Source organism: Egretta garzetta, unplaced genomic scaffold (genome assembly GCF_000687185.1).
Source record: "Egretta garzetta isolate BGI_Z169 unplaced genomic scaffold, ASM68718v1 scaffold215, whole genome shotgun sequence".
Taxonomy (NCBI): domain Eukaryota; kingdom Metazoa; phylum Chordata; class Aves; order Pelecaniformes; family Ardeidae; genus Egretta; species Egretta garzetta.
In genome coordinates this window covers 7,235,724-7,249,433 of record NW_009259719.1, presented here as the reverse complement: position 1 = coordinate 7,249,433, position 13,710 = coordinate 7,235,724, and the positions used below count along the sequence as shown (strand labels likewise).

The following is a 13,710-nucleotide window of genomic DNA, read 5'->3' as shown; positions in this document are numbered from 1 at the left end:
GGCAACAAAGCTTGGCTGGGAAGAGTATTTTTCCCGGCTGCGGGGGTTTTTTTTTTGGTATTTTTTAACGCTCTGGTTCCGAGGAGCGTTTATATTCAGTATATTCTTCTTGAAGAGAGGCCTAAAAATGTCACTGTATTTTTGTTTTTCTTTTCTTTAAAGGCCAGTGCTGTATCAGGCCATCTGCTCTATGGCTTTCCTGATTTTGAGGTGCAGCCAACCAAGTCATCAGTCTCTAAAGATTTTGGCTGTGGTGTTTGTAAACCATAGTTTATTAACAAACTTTGCCTCCCGGATTATTTTTTTTCCCCCCCCCCCCCCTTACTTAAATAACTGAGGTTCGCTACACGGCAGTTCTGCAGACAAAAGGGGCTTTGTCGTGTGGAATTGTTTTTATTTGTCATGCAAAGAGGCTGCGCTGACAGAGCTGAGGGCTCTGCTGGTATGGCGGGCATCCATGGGCTGCTCCCTCTCTGTGCTGGGGCTGCTTTGGGCCAGCTCTTGCTTAAAAAAAAAAGCCCAAACTTATCTTGATTTCTTCTAGGAAGCAGGCATGTGTTTCTGTGTGAACTGAATTACTCCAGCATCTGAAAAAATAGTAGGTGTTAAAAGGAGATGAATGCTGAAATAGGAAAAGGGTCAGAAAGTGTGTGTAAGTGCTTTTGTAAACGCTCTAAGGAGAATGCTTTATTTTGGCCTTAACATGGCATCTCTTTTCCAAACAAAATAACATTTGTTATAACTTTGACACGGATGCTGTTACACAAAAAAACGCACAAGAACAAAGTTGCACATTGGTCACACGTAGTCTGGTGACATACGGAGTCATCTTGGCAGGATTATTTAGCTTCTCTTGGCTATAAACATACATTTTTACATATCCATTGTTTTTGTAGGATCCTGTAATTTTTGATGCCCAAGACCCCACTGAGAAACCTTTTTGCTACCCGCCCCCCCCCAAACAACCCAGATTTGGACATATTTTTTTAATCCTTTTGTAGTATACACATAATATATCTACAGTCATTTGTGATACATCAGATTCACAAACAGCCTAGAGAGGAGCAGAACTTACTCTTCCTTGATAAAACCATCTTTCTTATTTCAGCAAACTGAGAATGCTTTGTAATTTTTCCTGTGCGAGGGGGCTGCAGAGTCCTTTATCCTCAGGTTTCCATGTGTCATGCATCACCCTGTGTTCTGATGCAGCAGCGTGACCTGCGGGCCCTGTAGCTGTGCTGTGGCAGCTCAGGATGGATTGCCCAGGCAGTTTCAGTTCTCTGCTTTTACAGGTGACTGTATTAAGCATTACTGTTCAAAAAATACAAGCTCAAGTTGGAAGTGGATTTCTTGTCCTCAAGAGTAGCTTGCCAGTGGAAGCAGAAAAGCCTAGTCACTCTGATGTCTTCTGAATTTCTAGGCTTGGGTTTTCTATTTCCTCATTCACGCTGATGACCTTTATCTGCACTACTTTTAGTCTTTATCTTTCTACGAGGTGGGGGAGCAGAATTGTGCACACTTCCAGTTGAGGACTCGGCAGATCCATCTTCAGAGGGACTTCCTTGTGTTACCTGGTTTTAGTGTGATTTTTCTAAAAGTTGTAGCAGCTGTAATTGTCTGGGGAAGAAGAAATCTGGCTCAGTGCGTCAGGGTTGAGCTGTCACGGGACTGTGAAGAGCCAGTTCTGTGCATTATGAGCTCTTCAAGGAGGAGTTCTGGCCGCGTGCAGCCTGCTGAGCAGATGGAGCTTTTACAGCTGGTGAGACCAGTAAAATGAAGGTAACTGGTCTAAATGACCTTCCAAAGTAAGACTTGGAGGCAGTACAAGTGCACGTTTTTATTAATAACCACCACTTACCTTTTGTGGTCTTTTTTGAAAGGTTTTGTCTGTAAATAGGTTGCATTAAAGCTACTCTTGGAAGTGGATGTCACGTTGCCTCAAGCTCTATGAATCAAGCAATGGGCTACAAACATGGACGTAAAAAATATATAGCAAAGTATGCTATAGTGAAAGTTGTTTTGAGAGCCTAGCAGAGGGTGTTTATAGAGTGAGAGATAAATAGTGAACTTCTGTGATTAAATATTCTGTTTCCCCCAACTACAGTTAATGCCTTGCTTTCCTGAAAGCAGCTGGAATTTGGTCATTCTAAGTCATTTTTAGTTGCTGTTTCTACAGCAGTATGAATGTACATCAGGTCTGGGGGAAAAAAGTTATCAAATGAGGATTATTTTTGCTCTAAAGACCTCTACCCTTTGAGCTCGCGCTGCTTATGTGCATTTGTACTCCCAACCCTAGGAACTGAGGCTGGAGAAAGCGAGTGAGGTAAGAATGACATCCGGCTGTAGCCTCAGGATCAAGATGTATGATGGGCCCTTCGCTGTTGGCATCAAAGCTGTAGGAAGTGGTAAACCCCGAGCAAGTGGACAGCAGAGCTGCTAGGAGCAGCTGGTGGCACAAGGCTGGCTAGAGGACAAATCTGCATTCTGAATCCCTTGTACCAAGGTGATGTTAGAAACTGGTGATTTGGACAAAAAGAGGAGAGACAAATTAGAGAATGATAGACTTCTTCAGATATAGGAGCAGGATGCTCTTCAGGAAGAGTAGCATGATGGGGAACTCGTCCCTGTGGGATGCGAAGAGGGGTGACCAATTGTCGTCATTGCTCAACAGGAAAAAATGGATTAGCAGTAGTTAAATTAGGTAAGTGATAAGGGAAAACGCATAGGGCTAACCTTATTTGGAAGGGTGGTTGCATCGGCTTATAGTTAAAAGATATTTGCGTATGAGCCTGTAAAGAGTACAGTGATTTCAGAGGACAGGCCTTGAGTCGAAGGGCATAGAAACAGCAAGAACCCTTCGTGAACTTCAGATGGCTAACCGGAGCAGCGTGATACAGAAAGCATCTGACCTTAAAAGTTGGCTTAAAAATTTAACACGGATAAGGAAAAACCAAAATCTCATTTTGGGTAAAAGGAAGGGACAGCTGATAATGTGTTAGGTAGAAGGTGAACTTGAAAAATACCAACTCTTGTCTGATTTCACAAGACCATGTGAGTTTTGAGGGCTGACGAAATACTGCGCAGCTGATCTAGGTTGTTCAATGTCCTGGTTTGGTTTCACAACCTTCTGCATCTTGCGTTATTTTATGATAGAGTCTCAGAGGCAAGAAATGAGCATGTAGTTTCATCTTTCCTTGAATGTTAAGTCTTAAACTTTATAAGGGTAGGCAGTCATAATTTTACTCTGACCTGCATCTTGCTGTTTTGTTCAAGACATTTTTAACTGGGATAATGACTTTGCTTAAATTGCAATACTTGATTTTAATGTGCTTCATCACTTGGCCATTTTGCTTCACTGATTGGTATTTTGGGCATTTTTTTTTTTTTTTGTGTTCCCTGTAAGCAAGGGGATGCAACATAAATTTCTTTTTTTTTGCTGCTGTTTATAAACATGTGATCTTATGTGCATGTACTACACACATCTATTTTAAAGGGAAAAAACTGAGTAAAGTCATAGAGCATCTTTGGCAAATGATGGCATACAACCCTTGAAGTTTTGTTTTGCTCTTCTGAATGTGTATGTTCCTCTAGCAAAATCAGTGTTGATAACATGTCCACAGGTTGGGGCTCTTCAGAACCCTTAGGAGTTACATACGCAAAGCAGTATTAAAAAATGAGTTTGTTTTCTCGAGACTGGACTGTGTAGAGAGATTTCTGGAGGTAAACCAGAGTCCAGCGATAAGGAATTGAGAGAAAGCTGCACTTAAGAGTCTGCCTTGGCTCTGCAACTTGTACCTATATAACTGCTTTTGTGCTGCAGATTGTGTTTCATATAAACTGAATGATGGTGAGGTGCTGTGAAAAGGGGAATTGGGCATTGTGCCATTGAGAAAATATTAAACTGAAGAGGCTTTTTTATTCTGGGAGTTAGATATGTGTAACTTGTGTTTTGTTTGGGTTTTTTATCAGTTCACATCTTCATGTCAAAATTACTGATATTTCTTCAAAGGAAGTCTTGTGACACTGACATTTTAAGTACTGTCATTGGAATGAAGGTTCCTCCCCACTTGCAGTGAGTGTTGGCAACATTTTGGTGAGAAAGTTGTGGTTCAGATAAAGTGAAAGAAAATTAAATTATTTTTAACTTCTGAGTATTTGATACATACTCAGAACTTTGCATTTTGGCTTAGTCTTGGCTTTTTTACTGAGCTAATGAGCAAAATTCAGCCTTATTAATGACACAGGATTGTAAGGAAGAAAATAAAACCCTGTGTTTGCCGTGCTGAGTCTTATGTTTGCTGTTGAGAATGCTATGCCAAGGTACAGAAAAAAATAAAATAGTGGCTTTGTGTGCTTTTATTTTCAATCCTGTCATTTAGCTGTTATCTGTTGTTTTGGCCAGCAAATGTCCCTTTGACTTCCACCTCCGAATGCATAGGGTATGCACTAAGTGCCACCTGTGTAAGTGGTACTCGGCCACAACCACTGTTGGCCATCTAAAACCAAAACACCAAACATTTTTTAGCGTCCTGAACTTTAGATTGCAAACTGAAGACAAGCGCTAATGGGTGGTCTGTGCCGTAGGACCACGTTCTGTGTAGTGATGTTTACAGGGCTACACTATTAGGTAAAAAGCAGAGTATTTAAGATCACTTTTTTTACTGGTATTTGCCTTAAAGAAGAATAGTGTTCTCGGGTCAGCCTGGCACCTAATCAGAATAGTATTGCAACATGTTTGACTGGGAACAGCAGATAATTCCCTTGGTTTCTGCTCTATGGTTGCACACTAAATAGTGGTGCACAGAGTGATCAGAGCAACAGGTTAGGCATACGTGTAAAACTGTACGCATAGGGCTGCAATAAAGGCAGTTTTGCTAGTGTTTTGTACTTCCTTTGAGGAAATTTGGGTGAAATGCACCTGATGCCAGACTTGCACGCTGACTGCTTGGCAATGGGAGGAAATGTCCCTCTTGCACATTGTTTGATCGATTACGAACTGGACATTGGCAGAAGGACATAGATTAGAGAGCGGGCGTTGGTGTCATCTGTGAAGCAGCCATTTAAGCAGGTTGCAAGTTTCTTCACGGTAGCTTCCTAGCCCTTAGTTTTGCACAGTGGAGTTTCACTCCAGTATAGGTTTATCGTTATCTTACTGAAAGACAAATCTTCTGTGAGAAGGCTAAATTTGCATGGCTCACCCCAGGGGAAAAAAAAACATAAAAATTGAGGTGATCTAGGTACAATATGAGTTGGTAAATTCTGTTCAGAATGGGTAGAAAAGCTTGTTCTGCTTAGCACAGGTTCCTTGCAGAGCAAGTGGACCTGAGGCAGTGTACAGAGCCTTTCTGTACAGGTCCTGGTTGGTCTTTGTTTTTACAACTCTTTCTTCACAGCTTACACTGGAAAATTATTTAAAACTCAACCTGGATATTTCAGATGAAGAACCTTTCAAGCTGGCTTTGAAGAACAGTGTCTCTTACAACTTCTAGGGGCTCAGGGATTTTTCTTGTCTCGGTATTTTATTTTATTGCCCTTAAAACCAGAAGCAAAGCTGTTAAGCTTCATAAGCACTGTACTCATTACACTTCATAGACTTCGTTTCTCCTGAGCCTGCCTTCCTACTCTTGGAGTGGAATAAGTGCCGGAGGTGACTTAGAAATTAAACTTACATTAACATTTTAAGGAAAGGTACAGCACTGAAGAAGCTTCCAGCGTGGTGTGTGGCTGACATGCAAGGAATCCATTCCATGGAAGTTCCCTAAGCCTGCAACCTTAGATGTTGGGAACACCAGGGGAGCTTGGTGTGCTGACTTGTTAAGAGGAACTTCACGGAGGGTGGAGCGGAGTGGAGACACTGCGGCCAGGCTCTGTGATAATATGGGAACTTGAAGGTACCACGGAACTGATAAGCTGCATATTTGCTACCCTGGGCCAACAGTCTGTCATGTTTTTTGACAAAATGCTGTCCTTTGGTAAACTTTGCTCATTATAATATCATTATAATACCAAAACACACCTCCATCCCAAAAGCTACCCGCCTCCAAGGTGCAACCACCCCTCACTGAGCTTGCACTTTGAATTTTTCTCGTTTATACCTTTAAAAGCGAAGCGTGAAAATTTTACGCCAGTTGAAACAAAGGTATGTATGACTAGAGTCACTCAAGCTCCACCTGAAAGATAAAAAATAATATAAAATAGCTTAAGAGAGAGAAGATGTTAGGAAAGATACCATCACTGTGTACCAGGTTATACCAAGTGCCTCCCCAGGAAACTTAGAAATCTCTATAGAGTTGCTTTATATCTTTTAATGCTTTTGGCCTGAACTTAGGACAAAGAGGAAAAGAGACAATAAAAACCATTATCTTTCTTGTTTACAGGCTTCTGCACAGAGGAGCTTGCTGTGAGGGCTTTATTGGTGTCCTTCCAGAGACATGGATGTGTTTGGATGGATTTTTTTTTTTTTTTTGTTTGCATTCAGTTCCCTATAACTTTAATCACATGGAGTAGTGGACTGTTCCATGGGTTTGAGGTTTGGTATGGTTTTGCCAGCTCTCTCTCATGAAAAGTGATGTGTTTTTAAAGGGTTTGGGGTTTGTGTGTTGTTTTTTTTTCTTTTCAATGTGCATTTTAAGAAAGCGCATCTGTCTCCGCTAATCTGTTTGTTCTTTTTTGATGGGTTTACTATGTGGAGTAGCTGTGCTGGATTCGTGCAAGTGACTTTGTGGGATGGGACTTTGTCAATCCAAGGTTTGGGAATCTCAGGCAATCACAGTGCTTTGTACAACATAGTTGTGCCTTGCAGCGTACAACTGAGATTTAGTCTTTTGGAGCCATCAAGACACTGAGGAAATTGATGCACGTGTGGATTGCATAGAAATTAATTCCCTTTGAAACGGGATGGAGGGAGCTGGTGGTATCTTTGCGCCACTTTAATACCTTCTTTCTTTTTAGGCAGTTCCTTGTAGCTGTGATAGATTCATGCAAGGTATCTGTAGTTTTGTGCCATTAAAATGTTCAAAAACTTGTCATTTGAAAGGAAATGCCTCAAGGTTTTCAGTTTATAAATATAACTTTAATTTCCTACAGTGGTTTTTTTTCAAAAATTAAACACTCTGCCTTTGATTATTTCTGTATGTATATCTGTATATCAGATTATTGTACTGGATTACGTAGATACTTGTGCTTTATTCCTACTAACCATTGAAGAATGCTCAAAATGAGCTCTGTTTCAGGAGAGATTTTTGTGTTAATAATATTTAAAGGAGAAATAATAAATATTAAATACCATGTCATACTATAATGTATTAAGCTGTATCTGTCATGCTTGTTTTGTTCAAAACCAAGAAAAGGTTGAGCAGTCGAGGTCTTGCGTTAAAGATTTAAAAATTACCTAAAAATTGTGTGCACCTTGCTGTTTCCTTTCAATGCAAGCACTGAACTAAGGTACATAGGGGCATAAGATGTCAGTGTCCTTTTTTGGTATCGTTTTTTGTATGTCTTAAAACACGTATGCAAATACATAGGCTTCTTGTTTTCTGCCTGTATGCAACTTGCGTGTCCGGCGTTGCACTGCCACTGACTTGCCCTTCCAAAATTCAACACAGCATAAGAAACCAGGTTAGGTCCACCATACTCCTGAAAAAAACCCCTGAAATAGTGAGACACAGTGCATGAGCTGCTTGAACGGTCACTTCCTCAGCACATGGATTGTAGTTTTGCACCACAGTATAAGGCTTTGCTTTGTGGGAGTGTTAATGGTAAATGCTGGTTTTCTGTTTTGCTGTTTCAGTATGTATGACCAATTGCCCTACTCTGATTGTCATGGTGGGTCTTCCAGCGAGAGGAAAAACCTACATCTCGAAGAAGCTGACACGCTATTTAAATTGGATTGGAGTGCCTACAAAAGGTGATGGATTTACTTGTGTTTACATCAGAAGGACCGAGGCAATGTTAGGTGTTTAAGTATAAAACATATATATATACATATATAATATTAAGTATAAACTTAATTCCCAGTAATTTTGTTGCCCAGTTTGACTACTTAAAATCCTTCTGCTTTGTTAATTTGTTTTTAAGCAATAGCATACACAGGCTCTCTGTTCTGTTTAGATGGTATTTTATCAAATTCTGGTGACTGTTCATTTACCTCCTTGTTCTGCCAGGTGCCTAAATCAACATTTTGCCCTTGTCCCTTAACCTTGTTCTTTAGCTGTCTTTTTTTTTTTTTTTTTTCTTTCTTTCCTTTCTTCCTTTCTTTATGTGGGTGAAAGGGAATCTCGTTTACAAGCAGATGAGCAGTCAGCACTTCTGGGTTAAAGTTCTGACTTCTCCATCTTCTTTTTTCTGTGAACTTTGTGCAACGTGTAATTCTCTGTGTAACACTTGGTTTTAAATTGCATTTGTGGAATGAGTTACAGCTCCTTGTCTGAATATGAAGAGCCCAAGAAACTGAAGCAGCCACTTGTTAATCACTCTCTTAAGGACTTTACATGTGTATTTTGAGTGGGAAATGACAGCTCAGGTTGGCTATGCCAAGGACTTGGCTGTCGTACCTCATTCCTGAGCTCCTCTGGTATCTTGTGGGCCCAGATCGACAAGTAAAAAAGGCCAAAGTCCATCCGAGGTTCTGAGCAGCCATCTCCCCTGCCTCTATCTCTGTAGAAGGAAAAGACAGTTTCAGTGTTCTGTGATTCTGTGTCTGGTGCAGTAATGGTAGCTTTATAGTTATGTCTAGTTAATAATTTAAATAATATGAAACATCATACTGCAGTGTAGACTTTTAGCTGGAAATTCAGAGATGTATTTCCTAGTAGCTCTAAGAAATCCAGATGAAGAGTTGTGGCCTGTATTTAAACTGTCTTTGGATTCTGGGGTATAGCTTTTGGAGTTGGTGTTCTCGTAAGGTCTTAGAAACTTGCCTGATATGGGTTTTTTTTTAGATGAGATGTCATGGAGGATACGTTACATTGTTTGAGTCTGACAGTTTACAGGATTTAAATTATCACCTAAGTTTTGACTGTTTTCACACAGGATCATCCTTCTGATGAGCTGTATCAGGTATTCAGGGACTTCAGTTTTATCCATTAAGTTGGAAGTGGAATAACAGTCTGTTAGCCTATATCCAAGCTGGTAAAATGTATAATATACATGTATGTAGGCATGGTACGTATATATGTCACTGTGTTGAGCATTTCACTATGTGAACTTCAAAAAGCAGAAATTCAGTATTGGATAACAAATAAGATATTGTCCACATCTGGCTCCTGCTTGGTTGAATATATCCTGAGTGCAGTAAAATTGGTAGGGGTGGTCTGCTTCAGTTACAGAAAAAGTTTCATGTGAGCAGCACATCAGAAGATATATGTGCCTGTGCTTAATAAAAATAGTTACAACATTGCCGCCTAATTTTATGTGCAGTTGCTCATACACAACATAAAGTTGCTATATGAGCTTCCATCCTAGGTTGCTGGTTATGGTTTGTCTTTCTTAGAAAAGGTGACTCGGGATTTTCTTGGAAAACCACAGACTCTTCCAGTTGTTTGTGTCATCATTGCTGCAATTTGACTGAAGCTAAAATCAATTTAAAATACCTCACTGGCTGAGGGAATAGATGACACATTGCCCAATGTGTCCAGTTGATTGGGGCTGGATTGATACATGATGAGTGTTGAGTAGCCCTAACAGCTGTTACCCTTTGGCTCTTAATGTCTTAAAATTAGTGTGTGCTTAATGTAGTAAGTGGTCTTATTCCCTGAGACAGATGGTTAAAATTATGAGGTTATGTAAACCAGAGAAAAGATAAACGCCATCATTTCATGTAATGTACATTAGGCAAGCTGGAGAGTTCAAGAACAGAAGGTAAATAGTCCAGGGTTGATATTAGTTGAATAATTTCAGCCATCAGTTCTGTGTTTTCTTCTGTTCCTTCCAAAATCTTCTGTCATTTAGAATGTGAGGTGGTTAAAAATACAAAGGACTTTTGTCTGGGCTTTTTGAAGGAAATGAGGTCAATTAGATGCCTGAATAGAATTGTGTTGCAGTGTGGTTTTTAGATACTGAACTTTGGGAAACTTTTTTGAATAGTTCTGGCTGTGTGGTAGTTGTGATACCAGTTAGCCTTGTGAAACTGTTCCACAGGGGTGGATGCTAATAATAGGGGCTAAAGATTGTCCCGCTAGATAGGACTTTGTCCTTTGCTGTGCATGACTCTCTTGCAGTAACTATTGTTTCTTACGAATTTCATTATTTTTGATTTTTAAAGGGCCTGACAACACTAGCCATCTGAACTTCTTGCATTTTCTGGTTTTCTTACAAGGACCCACCTTTTCACATAGCCACTCTGGCCAGTGCTCATTAAACCTTTCACAGAATAACCTGCATTGTACTATAATCCATGTCATACAGTTGACCACAAACATCAACATTGTCGAATTAAAACAAAACTTGACTTTTGGGGAGATAAACACTATTTATTTCTTTATCCTCTGACCCCATTGCAACAGCAACCCCTATACAGCAGCTTACAGTTCAGCTCTTTTATTCTATGTCTTATTTTCTTAATTACAACTCAGAAACTGTGTCTGTTACTTTTCCTCTTTCCAGAAATGAAGTCTGGCAAGTAGTTATACCTTGGCAGCTTATCAAACAGTTTGATCTAATGTTAAAAAAAATGCTTTGCAGTTCATCAGAGAAAACCTATAGGTCAGGAAGAAGTTAAATATTAACTGCACTTCAGAGACATACTTGCCGAGTTATTGAATGAAGTTAATAAGAGTACAGCATCATTGTCTGTGGTGTGGCAGAAGAGAACTGCCTTGCTCTAATCCCGTATCCAATACAGTGACGTGTATGGCCATAGACCTTGTAGACCTTTGCCCAGGTAAGGAGTAGTTTTCCTTGACCACTGTTAAGAGATCACAGTATGATTATGTTCAGTCCGTATGCATATTTTTATTTATTTATTTTTTACAACTTAAGCATTTTTTTAAATAAATGGAATAGTGTGGTGAAATAGTATGTACTGATCTTTAAGGAACAGATACATTTCAGCAGAGTTCCGAAAAACTATTTGCACAACTTGAATTTTAAGTTTTCATTCATCAAAAGCAAGATGGGTTAGTCCTATTTGGAACTCTTCCTTGCTTAAATAAGCACTGAAAGTTTTGGGAGATGCTGGTGGAATATTATTTCACTGCACATGTATGCAGAAGAAAAAGCTAGATTATTAGTAGTCTGTTTGTACGCTACTGAAATAGACTTCCAGCCACCCCTGCAAAGGAGGAAAAGAGTTTCTTTTTGTTTTTCAGGCAAACTGGCAGAGAGAGGCACAGCAATGTGATCAAGTGACTCTATTGAAGCTACCTACAGCCCAAAGTTCTTTTGCCACTTCCATGATTCGTTGTTGTGTTGAATTTGTACATGCTAAATTATTTTATCCTTGCAGGTAGTTTGGTTTCAAGGCTGTGATAACTTTTGTCCTTTTTATGTGAATACTGTTAGTTCCCACTAATACTGATTTCTTCTTGGCAGAATTTAATGTTGGTCAGTATCGTCGAGATTTGGTGAAAAAGTATAAATCTTTTGAATTCTTCCTGCCTGACAATGAAGAAGGCTTGAAAATCAGGAAGTAAGTTTTGTATGTGTTTGGCTACACAATGCTAATTGTACTAAAATGGTACCCTGTGTAATTTGCTCTTAGACGCTGCTTTAAATTGCATTTTTGCATGCTCAAGATGACCCTTAAGAGACTGCAGTATGAAATGACAAGGAAAAGAAATTCTAGAGGATGTGGAAAAGTGATTGCTTTAGGCTGCTTAAAATTTGGGGTAATTTTTTTTAATTGCTTCATCTTAAGCATCAAAAATGCAGAGAAGGAAATACTTGATTCCTTTTCACCTTTCCGTAGGCTGCAACTGCTGTTATTCCTGCAGATATTCCAGGATATTTTCAGTGAGAACAGAGCAGTTTTAACAAATAGTTACTATTTTTCTTACCTCTTTGTAAGGTATCAGCTAATAGATGTGGCTCCTTCTGCTGTGTAATTCCTAAAATGCCATTTTAGAGCTTTTGTGTGGATCATACAGAAGAAAAAACCTGACATAACTGCTTTTATTTTTGGTTTGCGTACTGGAATTTTTCACCTGGAGTTCGTGGAACGTATTTGCCATTACCCATTCAAATGAGCGGGTATGAAACACTATTACTCTCTCCCTGAGATTGTCTTTTTGGCCGCCATGCAGGTGCTTCATGCAGTCAGTCAGTGCACTGCCTCCAAAATTACCATGTTTTGCTAATACTATGCAAAGCAAGGTGAGCACCAGTGTGAACATCTGTGCCCAGATGAAGCACTTGAGACTCGCCTCTTGCTTGGAAAGAGTCTGTACTTAATGTAGAGGAAGGACCTTTAGAAGAAAGAGAAGGTCAGAGCAAGAGGGAGCTGCCTCTTTCTTACAGAAGATCAAATAGAAAGGGCTTTCGATTTTCTTGACCATTCATTGTCTTTTTTTGTATGTTCAGGAAGACGTTTAAGAGAATGCAGTATGAAATGAGAAGGAACAAATTTTAGAGGAATGGAAATGCAATTTGTTTTGGCTACTTAAAATACTGAGTATTTTGTTCTTAATTGCTTCAGCTCAAGAATAAAAAATGTCTGGACTTTCCTATTGTCTGGACTTTCTTTTGTGGCTGTTCCTCCGCTTGTCCTCTCTCTCTTCCCTTTCCCCTTCAGCAGCAGTTGAGTATTGCTAATGTCAAAGAAGAACAACTTGCCCGAGAACCTCCTAATCCTTTGGGATCAAAGAGCAGATATGAGGTGCATTAGGCTTGCAAGCCCCTACCTTTTGCTTAGAGGTAGAGCCAGATGTTCAGTGCCCTGCTGTGTCACCTGTTAGATTAAATGACGAGGAATATAACATGAAATGGGCTGTGTGAGCTAATCTGCCTAGTTAGCAATGAGTAAAGAAGGTTTGTATTTATTTAGCGAAGGCTTGACTGATGAATCTCAGTTCCTGACATCTATTAACCATGCCAACGTGGAAATATTGCCAGGACTGAAAAGCCTTCATTTCTTTTAAGATAAAGCTGTGCATGCAGAATATGGTAAATGTAAGAAAAGAGTTATGCACTTCAGTATGGAAGTCAAAATAGAATAGTAATGCATAGAAAGGCTGTTGAAATTGACAGGTTTTTATAGAATCATATATAATTTTGGTTGGAAAAAACCCTTTAAGATCAAGTCCAAACATAAACCTAACACTGCCAAGTCTACCACTAAGTCCCTAAGTGCCACATTTACATGTCTTTTAAATACCTCCAGGGAGGGGGACTCAAAAGGACTGTACTTACTGGAAATAGATGGGGCTTGGTTCTGTTAATGAGTAAATTGTGCAATGTTAATGTTGCCTTCCAGTATTATTTATGTGTTAGAAATCATAATGGCCTTCGAAGATAATACTGTGCTGGGGAAATAGGAAAGTTGCAAATGAATTTATTCTTGTCTAGATTTAATACAAGTGTAAAGTATGTAGGGGTGGGTGTTCTGGTGTTTGTGTCCTCACAGTCTCCAGTACCAACTACATTGGATTGGTGACTACAATGGGATGTTATTTTCATTTCTGTCCCTAATACTTGGTGCTAACTTTAACAGATTTTTTTGACATAAGCATTTTTTTACACAATAGTTCAAAAGAAAAGTAGTAGATTGCTGGAAAA

General features: G+C 39.5%; 1 protein-coding gene across 4 annotated transcripts in view; it reads left to right on the top strand.

The window, feature by feature from the left end:
• Positions 1–13,710, top strand: part of LOC104126757 (6-phosphofructo-2-kinase/fructose-2,6-bisphosphatase 4) — a 41,460-nt gene that overhangs the window by 4,587 nt on the left and 23,163 nt on the right. For 3 of the 4 annotated variants that reach the window (XR_004842076.1, XM_035894810.1, XM_009639359.2), the window contains exons 2-3: positions 7,790–7,906; positions 11,530–11,626. Coding sequence is in view for 3 of the 4 variants with exons in the window: in XM_035894810.1 (XP_035750703.1) it covers positions 7,790–7,906; positions 11,530–11,626 (214 nt within the window). In the remaining variant the exon portion in view is untranslated. Of the gene's footprint in view, positions 1–6,356; positions 6,535–7,789; positions 7,907–11,529; positions 11,627–13,710 lie in introns of those variants that run through there. The other variant, XM_035894811.1, reaches the window with a different exon arrangement.